The sequence below is a fragment of the Suricata suricatta genome, chromosome 5, assembly GCF_006229205.1.
Source record: "Suricata suricatta isolate VVHF042 chromosome 5, meerkat_22Aug2017_6uvM2_HiC, whole genome shotgun sequence".
NCBI classification, from domain to species: domain Eukaryota; kingdom Metazoa; phylum Chordata; class Mammalia; order Carnivora; family Herpestidae; genus Suricata; species Suricata suricatta.
The window spans coordinates 56245980-56259280 of record NC_043704.1 but is presented as its reverse complement, the minus strand read 5'-3'; the positions used below and the strand labels follow the sequence as shown (position 1 = coordinate 56259280).

The 13301-nt window shown below is 41.4% G+C and overlaps 1 protein-coding gene across 1 annotated transcript; it reads left to right on the top strand.

The window, feature by feature from the left end:
* Window positions 1-1481: 1481 nt before the first annotated feature.
* Window positions 1482-12849, top strand: DPPA2 (developmental pluripotency associated 2). The gene is made up of 7 exons (XM_029938705.1): window positions 1482-1514; window positions 3745-3892; window positions 6205-6365; window positions 6452-6505; window positions 7443-7704; window positions 10384-10579; window positions 12744-12849. Exons 1-7 carry the CDS (start codon window positions 1482-1484, stop codon window positions 12847-12849), a joined length of 960 nt encoding a protein of 319 aa, XP_029794565.1.
* The last annotated feature ends 452 nt before the right edge of the window (window positions 12850-13301 follow it).

Genomic DNA, 13301 nt, shown 5'->3' with positions numbered 1-13301 from the left:
TTGGCTGAATCTCCTTGGGCTGATTCACTTTCCATCCTGGAAGGGAGGAGCCAAGATTCCAACCATTATCTGCCTAATCCAAATGTATTTGGTCACACCCTCCTCTAATGAAAGCTTCTAGACTTTAGGTACAAACGAATTACCCTAAGGGCTTGTTGAATTCTGAGTCCTGCCCTTGAGGATCCAGTTCTGGAAGTCTTCAGTAAACTGAAGCTGAGACCTTGCAGACCACATTTTCAAAATAGTTTAAACTGATATAGGCTGAGCGGGTCCTAAGACTGATGGACCTGACCATTTTCCTAGGGAGGAGAAAGCCCACCGAGAAGGCAATGGATGCCGGTGCTGTCATACTCTTTGTGAAGATTTTCCTTTAAAAGCTCTGGCTCCTGAGAGCAACCTATGAAAACATCTGTGACTTTTTTAGCCTCTCGTCTTATCTCATCCTGCCTTGTCGTGTCCTGCCTCCTGCACTATGCTCTAGCAATTTCCAAGTGCTTGTAGTTTTTCCTGCATTCATTAGTCCATCATATGCCTTAGTGTTTTTTGTTTTTGTTTTTGAGAGAGAGCATGAGCAGGGGAGGGGCAAAGAAAGAAGGGGACTGAGGATCCAAAGTGGGCTCCCCGCTGACATCAGTGAGATCATGAACTTAGGAACAGTGAGATCATGACCTGAACTGAAGTTCATCGATTAACAGGCAGAGCCACCCAGATGCCCCTTGCTGTTCCTGTTCTAAACAGCCCAATCGTTCCCTCTACCCAGCTCACCAGTAAAGCAGATTTAATATTTGTGTTTAGAACTTGATCCAGGAGAGATTGTAATCCACCCCCTACAATTTAAATCTAATCTCCCAGTGAATGACACACCCATGGATATAAATCAGTTGTAAAATACCTCTGATTCTTTTTTTTTTTTTTTATTTCCTCCATAATAACTTCATTCAATCCAAACAATCTAGGTCCAGTTCAATCCAGGACCAATATTGTCCTAGAAATGTTAAAAAAAAATTTTTTTATTCACTTGTAACTTGTTAGCAAGAATTCATTTCTAGTTTTCTCCCACATCTCACCTTAAAATAATAAAGACAAAAATCCTTTTTATTTGTTTATTTTAAGTAAACTACCTCTGGCTTGAACTCACGATCGCGAGATCAAGAGTCGCAGGCTCTACCTATGGAGCCAAGCCGGTGCCCCTAAAATTCTTATTTTAAAAAATATATTAGGAGTGATATTCCATTACCCAAAAGCCCAACTGTCACATAATGGACCAGAGGGAGTGTAAAACTGATGAAATTGTCACACTGTCAGATCAGAGGGAGGGGAAGAAGAGGAGCAAGGAAAACCCGCTCCTCTGGGAAACCGGAAGTAGACAGGGACATTTGCTTATAAAAGGAGAAATCAGGCTGAAAGCCTCCAGGTGGAAAGGAGTGAAGGGCCGGCGTCCCGTCATTGCTGGTTTCGCCTTCCCTTAAATATTTCTCGAAATGGCGTACTCAAGTTTTGAAAACAACGAGCAGGTAGGTTTCATTCCTGTTGAATGTATTTTCCTACAGATTCATTTTCCAAAGTCTTTCTAGAGCTTGCTTATGTTTCTTTCTTGTCACGGGACTTCCTTTCTGAGTGTCAGAAATCTCCATCTTGGAGTCTCTCCTCTTTACAAGTGGATTATTACTTTTCTTGAACGCAATTGTGGTTCCATGTCTATTTGGGTGAGAGTGAAAACGACGAAGCAAAGATTCCCCTTCCCAGGCCGAAGTAAGAGGTGTATTCTGTGGAAAAACACGTTGTAGCTGGGCAAGAGGAAAACATAACGAAACGGACAGTGACAATAAAAGGAAAGTGAGAGGGAGTAATGTGGATAAGGTCAGAAAGTGAAGTGACCAATTTGATTTCTTCCATCGGGGAGTTACTCCTACTCCAAATTTTAAGTATATGGATGACCGACAAGTCATATGGCTGCTTTGAGCCTCTCCTTCTCTCTAGAGTGGAGTAATAATCCCCCAACAACTTTTTTGTTTTAAGCTGACCAATGAATGTTCATGGGAGTGCTTTGAAAGTGTTAACACAGGGGTGACTGACTGGGCCAGTCGGTAGAGCAAGAGCCTTGGATCTTGGGGTTCTATGTTCCCCCACCTTAAAAGTAGAGATTACTTAAAAATAAAATCTTGGGGAGCCTGGATGACTTAGTGGCTTAAGCATCTGACTTGGGCTCAGGTCAAGGTCTCACGGTTAGTGAATTCAAGCCCCCCTGGGGCTCAGCTGACAGCTCAGAGCCTGGAGCCTGCTTCCAATTCTGTGTCTCCCTCTCTCTCTGCTCCTCCCCGCGCATGTGCTGTCTCTTGCTGTCTCTCTCTCTCTCTCTTTCTGAAAAATAAATAAACATTAGAACAAAAACTTTAAGGTGTTGTACATATGGAGGATGAGAGTGTGTGCAATGGGAAGCCATTGAGAAGGAAATGGGGGAAGGGCACGGCCCTCACAGATCCACTTGGCTGTTTTGAGAATCAAGTATCGCAATAGGAATGGAGTTTCTCAAAACCTTTGGATTTGAGAGGAAAAGCTAAATTCAGAAATTTAAGCACATGTTACTCTGAAGTTGTTTATTTAATTTTTGAGACTCAGCTGCCTAATTTGTAAAATAAAAATATGATAAATTATTATACATGTGCAGTGAAGAATAAGTGAGAGAAATACAGAAAGCACAAAGTGTGGTGCACGTGTACTGTGCAAAACAGGTAAATGACTGTTTTTTTCCGTAACTGGGCACTCGATGTCCTGCTTTGATTGGAGCAGAGAGTAAAACAGATCTATTCATTCCCCTCAGGGCTGAAATAAGGCCAATATGCCCGGACCTTAAAAAACTCAGGGGTCTTGAGCTGGAGTGGCAGGCAGGGGTCAGACTACAGAAATTTGTAGGACATGTGTGGCCGTTTTGTCTTTAACCTGAATAGCCATGATAAGCCATTGAAGTGTTTTTTAAAAAGCAGGAGATGGGGCACCTGGGCTCAGTTCAGTTAAGCGACCTACTCTTGATTTCAGCTCAGGTCGTGATCTCACTTTCTATTCTGGCTCCATGCTGAATGGGTAACCTGCTTAAGATTCTGTCTCTCCCTCTGCCCCTTCCCTACTCTGTCTCTCTCTTTTTCTCTCTCTCTCAAAAAAAATAAAAAAGAAAAGAGAAGAAAGGCAGAGAACAATCTGCAGAATGAATGGAGTTTGGAGTAACAGGAAATTATTGCATTTATCAAGAGGGTTGATGATAGCTGGAATTGGGACTCATCCAAAATCGTGATAGAAGATGGGAAGGCAGGAACACATTCCATATAGGTTTAGCTGGTCAAATCAAAGTGTTTCAGCTGAGGGAGAGGCAGGCCTTGGGGGAAATGGCTCCAGACATAGTGTTTCATCTATACCCATCTGTACATCTACTTTTGTCCATTTCCTCATTCTTTCTCTGACACTTATTTATTTATTTATGATTTTCTAAGCAATCTCTACACACAATGAGGGACTTGAACTCCCAACCCCAAGATCAGGAGTTGCCCTCTCCACAGACTGAGCCAGCCAGGCACCCCTGTTTCTCTTATCTACTAAAGGGTCTGCTAATGAACATCAAATTCAAGGAATCACCATAAGTCTTCTCTCCAGCCACCTATTGGAGTTTCTTCTTAGGAACTGTGGTTCGGAAGTAAGCAGTTTAGTCATATGGCATCAATGCGAATCTGTGGTTGACCTTTCCCTTTCCAGAATTTCCCTGAGGCGGCATTAGAGGAAGAAACTGTGGTTCTCACATTGGTTCCAGTTAATGAGGAGCCTAGTGAAGAACAGCAGATGGAACCAAGTGTTTCTTCAACTTCAGAAGTGGGCCAGGAGCTGCCCGGGATGAGCAAGAAAGGTATGGGGACAGGGATTGCTCAGTTCGCTGCTCCCTCAGCTCCAGAAAGTCAAGGAACAAGATTTCTCCTTTCTTCCTTAAATCTCATCCTGATTACCTGTGGTAGGAGAGCTCTCAGACTCCCGCACTCTGTTTGCTAGGCACTGTGACTTGCTTTTAAGACACGAAAATGGGTGTGTGAAGTGCCTTGGACAGAACATGGTCTTACAGTCAGCTAGATATGAATTTAAATTCCCAGCTTTGAGATAAAGCTCAATCTTTTATTTTGGTTAATACATATTTTACATACTTGAAAAAAAAAATTTTATGTCTTTATTTTATTTTGAGAGACAGAGATAGAGAGAGAGTGAGCTGGGGAGGGGCAGAGAGTAGGAGACAACAGAATCTTTATTTTTTATTTTTAATTTATTTTTGAGAGACAGAGAGACAGCATGAGCAGGGGAGGAGCAAAGAGAGAGGGAGACCCAGAATCGGAAGCAGGCTCCAGGCTCTCAGCTGTCAGCACAGAGCCTGACGCGGGGCTTGAACTCACGAACTGTGAGATCATGACCTGAGCCAAAGCCGGACGCTCAACTGACTGAGCCACCCAGGCGCCCCAATATTTTACATACTCTTATAAAGATTAGGTGATTTTTTCCAGCTTTGAGATATAATTATATAACCTTGTGTAATCTTAAGGTGTACAATGTGATGATTGATACACATTTATATTGCAAAATGTTACCAAAATAAGGTTAATTAGCATATCCATCACCTCACACAGTTACCTCCCCTGCTCAAGAGAACATTTAAAGATTTACTCTCAGCAACTTTATTGTACTGTTTTCTTTTTTTTTTTTTTTTTTTTAACTTTTATTTTGAGAGGGAGAGAGAGAATCCCAAGTAGGCTCTGTGTTCTCTGCGTGGGGCTCCATCTCATGAGGACCTGAGATGAAACCAAGGGTGGGTGCTCAACTGACTGATTCACCCAGGTACTCCTACTCTCAGCAACTTTAAAATATACAGCATATGGGGCACGTGGGTGGCTCAGTCAGCTAAGTGTCAGACTTTGGCCCAGGTCATGAGCTCATCATTTGTGAGGTCGACCCTTGTGTCAGGCTCTGTGCTGACAACTCAAGAGCCTGGAGTCTGCTTCGGATTCTGTGTTCCCTCTCTCTCTGTACCCCCAACTCAGACTCTGTCTCTTTCAAAAATAAACATTAAAAACATTTTTTAAAAAACATACAGCCTAATATTGTTAACAACAGTCACTATGCTGGGCGCCTGGGTGGCTCAGTTGGTTGAGTGTCTGTGCTTGATTTTGGCTCAGGTCATAATCCCAGGGTTATGGGATTGAGCCCCGTGTAGGGCTCTGCACTAAGGGTGTGGCCTGCTTGAGATTCTCTCTGTCTGTCTGTCTCTGGCCCCCTTCCCCCGCCCCCGCTTGAGCTCTCCCTCTCTAAAAATAAAATAAATCGTTTAAAAAAATGAAAAAGTAGTCACTATGCTGTACATTGGATCCCCAGAACTTCTTCATCTTATAACTGAAAATTTGTAGCCTTTGATCATCATTCCCTCCAATTGGTATTTTACTTGATACATAATTACTGATCAAATATCTAGCAGCTTTTCTGCTTCATATGCTGTCTCCCTCACTCTCTGCCCCTCCCCCATGCTCACACTCTATCTGTCAAAAATAAAATAAACATAAATTTTTTTTTCAAATATCTAGCAACTCTTAAATGTCATGACCCTTTGAATCTGTTCTCAGTGCTTACATAAAGGCATCAAATAAGTATTTTCAGAATGATTATATTTTCTGGGCCAAGAATGAGGACTTCAATGCAAAGTCAACAGTGACAGGTCACACCTGAGCAGAGTGAGGTCAGATGGGATGCTGCCCAGGACAATGAGTCAGGCAGACAGAATGAAGGACCATTGGTGCTTGGGAGGGTTCTTTGATTTCCCTAGGGACAACTGGTAGTTTTGGTTCAAAATCTAGACATTTTGGAGTAGTGATCTAATAAAACGTTCCACCCAGGTGGTTGTTGATGGCTGTAAAAAACAAGTTGCTGTGTGTAGTGTAAAAAAAAAACTAAGATTAGGAATTTCAAAATGTAGGTTTTAGTTCCAGGTTTGCCATTTTAATAGAGATGTGACCTTGGGTAAGTCCTTTAATTACAGAATTTATTACTCTACTTGTAATAGACGGGAAAATTATACACACACACACACACACACAAATTGGGTTGTGAGAAATTAGTAAGAACTTTGTTAAATTGTAATCTTACCACTACTAAATCATTACTGCTTTGATTTCCTTCTTTTTTCAGTTTGTCATCCTCAAATGAGTGAACAATTCAAGTCTTGTCCAAATCATACTTGTAATACACCAAGCCTTCCCTTGCCAACCAGTTTGCCTCCAGTTAATAAAGTACGTTGGGACACTTTACGGAACTGGTGCCAACAACTTAACTTGAGTACCGATGGCCGGGTGAGTACACTGTTGGGAAACTCTGCTGCACAGTGTGGAAAGTTTTGTCAATTTGTAATTTTTATTTCCCCTCTTAATTTCCTTAGAAAATGGATGTTTATCTGAGGCTCCAGAAACATGCTTACTCTGAAATAAATGAGGTGAGTAAGGAGTGTGGTGATAATGTAAAGGTGAGTTCTGATTGTGAATTGTTCCTACTCTCCCACCATCTCTATATGTTGTATCTCTAAGGCAAGATTTCTCAGCCAGGGCTATCCACATTTTGGATAAAGAAGATGTTATATATATATATAATACAAAGGGATATTATTCAGCCATAAAAAGAGTGAAATCTTACCATTTGTGACAATATGTATAGCCCTAGAGGTATTAAGTGAAATAAGTCAGATAGAAAGACAAAAGTCATATGATTTCACTTATATGTGGAATCTAAAAAAAAAAAAAAACCAGTTAAAACAAAACAAACAGATTCATAGATACAGGAATGATCCGGAGGTTGCCTGAAGGGTGGGGTGGGGAGGATGGACAAAATAAAGAATAGGAATTAAAAGGTAGTAACTTCCAGTTATAAAGTACATAAGGCATGGGGATGAGATATACAGCATAGGGAATACAGCCAGTAATGTAACAACTTTGTATGGTGACAAAAGGTAACTAGACTTAATGGTGATTGCTTGGTAATACATGTATATCTTGAATCACTGTGTTGTACACTTGAAACTAATATATTACTGTATGTCAACTCTACTTCAGTAAAAAAAAAAACAGACTTGACATTTTGGGTCAAATAATTTATTTGATGGGGGCAGGGGCTTTCTGGTGCATTTTGGGCCTAAATATCCCTGGCCTTTACCCACTAAATGTCAGTGGTAAGCCACTCTGCTTCCCTAGCCCCCCAGTTTTAAGAATCAAAAATTTCTCCTAGAAAACTGCTGCTCTGAGGGAACTAACAGTCCTAAATCTTTCCCACACTTATATACTTGGGCCAATGAATAAAGAATGATAAAATTAACACAACACAAAAGTCTTTAGGGCAGTAGCACTTCCCTGAATACTCACCATGAATCCCATTTGCAGAATATTGCTGCAGTATCACCAGAGGCCAAATTGGAGTCATGTTCGACAAACTGCAAGATGACAGCTAAGAGAGCAAGGATTCGGAAAAGTTGTAAGAAGAGTAAGAGAGAGGAAGGGATTAATATAGTTGAAGTGGTAACATCAGCGCAAGAAGGCGTGTTGGCAGCGTGGTCAAGAATTGCTGCAAAAGCCAGTCAACCCAAGTCTGTGAATTCACGTCCCATTCCTGCTTCCGTTGAGACCTTTCTGCTGAAAGCTTCTGGTAAGATCAACCTTAAAAGAGTGAGCAATGGAGCACCTGGCTAGCTTAGTCAATAGACCATACAAACTCTTGATTTCATGGTCATGAGTTCAAGTTCCATGATGCGCATGGAGCCTACTTAAGAAAAAAAAGTGAGTACTATTCCCTAGAAAGAAGGTTCAATTTTAGGGGCACCTGGATAGGTCAGTCAGTTAAGCATCCAACTTTGGCTCAGGTCATGATCTCACTGTTCATGAGTTCTAGCCCCACATTGGGCTCTGTGCTGACAGTTCAAAGCCTGGAGCTTGCTTTGGATTCTTTGTCTCCCCCTCTTTTTGCACCTCCCCTACTCACGCTCTGTTTCTCTCTCTTTCAAAACAAAATTTTTAAGTTAAATTCAAAATTTTATTAGTCCCATACTGAAAGGTAGTGAAAAGGAAAGAGTTAAAATAATGTAGATTAATATTAGATTTATATTTGCATTATCTTTTGATTGCTAGGTAGCCAAGTTTTACCTGGATGAGTGTCTAAGCTAGGTGATTGAGTGGTGACCTTTTTTTAAAAAACATAAGCCAAAGTTTGAGGTGGGAAGAAAGCATAATTTGAAGGTCAGCCACAGTCTCCCCCTTTCCCTGTTTCTTCCTCCCTCAAGGCCTTTTTTTCAATCTTAAATTTTTTTTCAATGTTTTTTTTTTTTTTTTGAAAGAGAGACAGTGTGAGTGGAGGAAGGGCAGAGACAGAGGGAGACACAGAATCTGATGTAGGCTTTAGGCACTCCTGTCAGCATAGATCCTGAGGTGGGGCTCGAACTCACGAACTCAACTTCTTAACACAGTGATTAAGTATTGGTTAAGGATTGTTTCAAATCCTTACTTCCTGGGTATGTGGCATTGGCAAGTTACTTACCTTAAGCCCTGGTATCCTGATTTACACAATGACATTTATAATTATTCTACTTCATCAGATGATTTTGAGACTTACAAGGTACAACCTGACATATTAAAAAGTAGGCAATAATAATTAAAATGTTTGGGAACCCTGTCCTCTTAAAAGAATCTTGAGAATAACTTAGCTCCACTTTTCTCCAGCTCCTGCTCCTGTGTGTGATAGTTCTGTTTTCATGTCCAACAGACCCCATCTCAGGCCAGCACAAAGTCCCCCTCCTTTTTGGCTTGAATTCTTTCCCTCTGCCCACCCCATTACTGGAAGTGTTGTGTTTTATTTATTTATTTATTTAGTGTTTATTTTTGAGAAAGAGAATGAGATCATGAGTGGGGAAGGGGTAGAGAGAGGGAGACCAAATCTGAAGCAGGCTCCAGGCTCTGAGCTGTCAGCACAGAGCCATTGCCAGGCTCCAATTCACAAACTGTGAGATCATGACTTGCGCTTAACTGACTGACCCATGCAGGCACCCCTTGTTTTGTTTTTTAAATGCAAGCCCTTGGTTCACTCACAAGAAATCCAGCATAAAAGAAGACAGGAAGCTGAAATTGGCCTATTGTCTGCTCCCCAAGCTTCACTCCCTTCTCTGAGGGTAATTGGGCACCTTTTGCTAATTTGTAAAAGTACTCTGCAGCCACAAAGCTGTCTCTGGAAGACTGCTTTCCCAAAGATGACACCTCTGTCTAATTTTCATTAATGTGCCATATGAGCTAGTAGTATCCTAGACACACTAACTGAACCTTCTAGTTCCTGTTCATTCAGTAGTTACTAAGCACCTACTGTGATCTGATACATGTAGGACTTTGTTTTCTCTTAAAGATTGCATCTTCCCAATTAGATTGTTCCTTAGACTTAAGTTCTTTAATGTTTATTTTTCAGAGAGAGAGAGAGAGAGAGAGAGAGAGAGAGAAAGAATGAATGAGGGAGTTGCAGAGAGAAACAGAGACACAGAATCTGAAGCAGGCTCCAGGCTCTGAACTGTCAGCACAGAGCCTGACCCAGGGCTTGAACCCACAGACCTTGAGATCATGACCTTAGCCAAAGTCAGACTCTCAACTAACTGAGCCACCCATGTGCCCCTGTTCCTTAGACTTTTAAACAAAGATCCTTTTGCCTGTTTTTTCTTGTTGAGGCAGTACAGTATAATAGTTGGGCAAATGGGCTTTGAATCAGAATATCTAGATCCATGTCATGCTTCTGGGAAAATTGTGATATTTAACACAATAAGCTTCAGTTACCTCACCTGTAAATAAAAGTAAATAGAAGGTCAATATTAATAATTCTCTTAAGAGTAGATGTATTCATACATGTAAACCACTTAGCAAAATCTTAGACACAAAGCAACCATTCCAAAAAGACAATTGTCATCCAGGGGTGGCTCAGCTGGTTAAACGTCCAACTTCGGCTCAGGTCATGATCTTGAAGTTCATGAATTTGAGCCCCATGTTGGGTTCTGGGCTTACAGCTTGGAGTCTGGGGCTTCAGATCCTGTGTCTCCCCCTCTCTCTGCCCCTCTCCACTCTCACTCTGTCTTTCTCAAAAATAAAACATTAAAAAAATTAAGAAAACTAATTATTATCCCTTGTGCTATGTAATTTGTGAAGTTAGATTATAGTGCCTTTGGTAGACATTTTTTCGTCTTTTCATTCGAGTCATCAACAGAATGTAAGAGCAAAACAAGAGTGATTTGCTGAGAGCTCGGATTGGGGCTGTTATTTGATGTTAGCTGTTTATATCTGCTTCTCTTTCCCTCCTCAGGCGTCAGGTGGTGTGTGGTCCATGGCAGACCTCTCTTGGCAGACACAAAAGGTTGGGTTCGCCTGCAGTTTCATGCAGGTCAGGCCTGGGTACCTGACACCCCCAAGAGGATGATCTCTCTCTTCCTGTTACCTGCCTGCACTTTCCCATCCCCGGGCCTAGAAGATAATATGTTATGCCCCGAATGTGCTAAGAGGTAACCCTTAAATATTTTTCTAAGTCTGGCACAAGGAAAGGGAGATGTCTTGATGGGTTTTTGAATAATTTAGCAGGAGAAGGTGGAGGGCCAATATGTTGATTTCTTCATTTGTTGTATAGATTAGGCAAAAGTAGGAAGCAAAAACCTTAGTAATGGATTAGAACTCAGATAAATGTGGCTTCTTAGAAACCTTAATTAAGTACCCAAGTTAGGACCTTAACTGCCTCAATTTTAGAGATGTGTTTTAAGGGGAAAAAAACGTTTTAGGGGAAAAAAACACACTGGAGTTCACTACATACATGTTCAATCCCTCACTTGGGGATACACAAATTAGTAAGACAAAATCCATGTAGCACGCTGGAAGGAAAAGAAGTAAGGGAGGCTGTGAAAATGTATGGGTAATACCTATATTGGAGTAGCTTAGGGAAACTTCCCAAGGGATTACATATACCGAGGAAGAGTTTACCAGTTGGAAAGTAATAATTAGGGCATTCTGGTAGTGGAAATAGCTCATACAAATACATAGAAGTGAAAAAAGTCTGGGAAGGGGAGGAGCAGATCATTGCAACTTTTATATCTACATAGAAGGTTTCACGTTATCCTGTGGGTCATAATTTCTCAGTCACTTCTGTGGCATAGACTCCTGTGAGAATATGATAACTACATACTCATCATCCAGGAAAATAAACCATTGGGCGTACACATAACCTCTGCTTTAGATTTTATATAGACCATGGAACTCCTAATGTTTATCCAGGAGTACAAAATTCAGCTTTAAAAAAATTTTTTTTAGTGTTTATTTACTATTGAAGGAGAGAAGAGGAGCAGAGCTTAAGCTGGGGAGGTGAAGAGAGAGGGAGACACAGAATTCGAAATGGGCTCTGGGCTGCAGAGCTTGAGCTGGGGAGGAGGGGAAGGAGAGAAGAGGGGCAGAGCCTGAGCTGGGGAGGGGCAGAAAGAGGGAGACACGGAATTCGAAATGGGCTCTGGGCTCTGGGCTGTCAGCACAGAGCCCGACATGGGGCTTGAATGCATGAGCTGTGAGATTATGATGTGAGCCGAAGTCAGCTGCTTAACTGACTGAGCCACCCAGGCACCTCCAAAATTCAGCTTTTGACAATGGAGTTGGATGGAGGTGATATGAGTGTGGAGAAAAGAAAACTAAGGCTATTTTAAGGAAGTGGATTGAAATCTTGCAACAGAAACTAAATTTAAAGGTAAGAGATTATTATAATTCTGGAAAGATACAGTCTATGAGTTTGGCAAAGAATTTAAAGTGAAACGGAACAAATATAAGAAATGTAGGAGTAGAAGGAACAGTTGTTGTCTTACTAGATGGAAAGGTAGAAAAGTCCAGTTCAGGGGTGCCTGGGTGGCTCAGTCGGTTAAGCCTCCGACTTCGGCTCAGGTCAGATCTCACGTTCGTGGGTTCGAGCCCCGCGTCAGGCTCTGTGCTGACAGCTAGCTCAGAGCCTGGAGCCTGCTTCCGGTTCTGTGTCTCCTTCTCTCTCTGCCCCTCCCCCTCTCATGCTCTGTCTCTCTCTGTATTAAAAATAAGTAAAACATTAAAAAAATTTAAAAAAAAAAAAAAGAAAAGTCCAGTTCAGTGGCAAAGGATGGGACACATGGGACATGCTGGCTATGGGTCTAGAGTTCTGGGAGAATGTAGGCAAGAAAGAAACCCATTTGGGAGTCTTGAGCATATAAATTGTGCGTGGGAGTATGTAGTGGAAAGAACCCCAAAGAGAATCAGCATCTCAATGGCAGGTGAGCAACTGAAGTACAGGTAGAGGTTGAAAGGAAAGTTAAAAGTGATGGGCAAAGAGTTTCAGAAGGAAACGGTTGGCAGTGCGATGGCCATGTAAGCCTGTGGTTACTGCAGTGCTGTTGGGAATGTCAATTTAGGACACCATTGGTGGCCTTCTTGAGAGTATGTTGAGAGAGTCAGTAGAAACAGGATAGGGCAGTTATAAATTAAAGTAGAACATGTGAAGAAATATGAGTGAATAATCCTGTCTGTCTTTACTGCATAAAATTTTAGGTGGTAGGGCAAATTACTAAGAAATGCTAGAAGTAGATTCCGGCTTTACTGTGGTTGGTATAGAATGAATGGTCTATCTTACTGTAACAAATTTTCAAAATTCTGTTTCTTTCCTTATAGGAATAAGAAGATAATGAAAAGATTAATTGCTGTGGGGAAGGAGAGGCGACGCGGCTTGAAAACAACATCATTCCCTTTGAGTGGGCCATATCTTAATAATGAATAAATGGTGGAGAGCCTGTGGCTACTATTGATTTTCATCCCAATGACTGTCATGTTCTGTCCTGGCCATCTTCAATGTTGCCTGAGGCCTTGGGCACAGATGCAAATGTCTAGATTCTGTTCTTGAGGTTTGCCAAGAAGTGACTGCTACTGCTACTTCTTAGTTATATAGAATATAATTTAGTTCTGTTTTAATTCATAGATTTTTTAAAAGTAGCTCTAGGCTTTCAGAAAAATTGAGCAGAAAGTACAGAGTTCTGAAATACTGCCTCAGCTCCTTCCCCTATTATCAAAATCCTGCACCAGAGTGATGCATGTGTTAAACCTACATTGACTTATCGTCATCACCCAAACACCATAGCTTCCAAGAGGGTTCACTTTTTGTTGTGTTGTACAGTCTATGGGTTTTGACAAATATATAATGACCTCCTACATCCATCATTATAGTGTCATCAA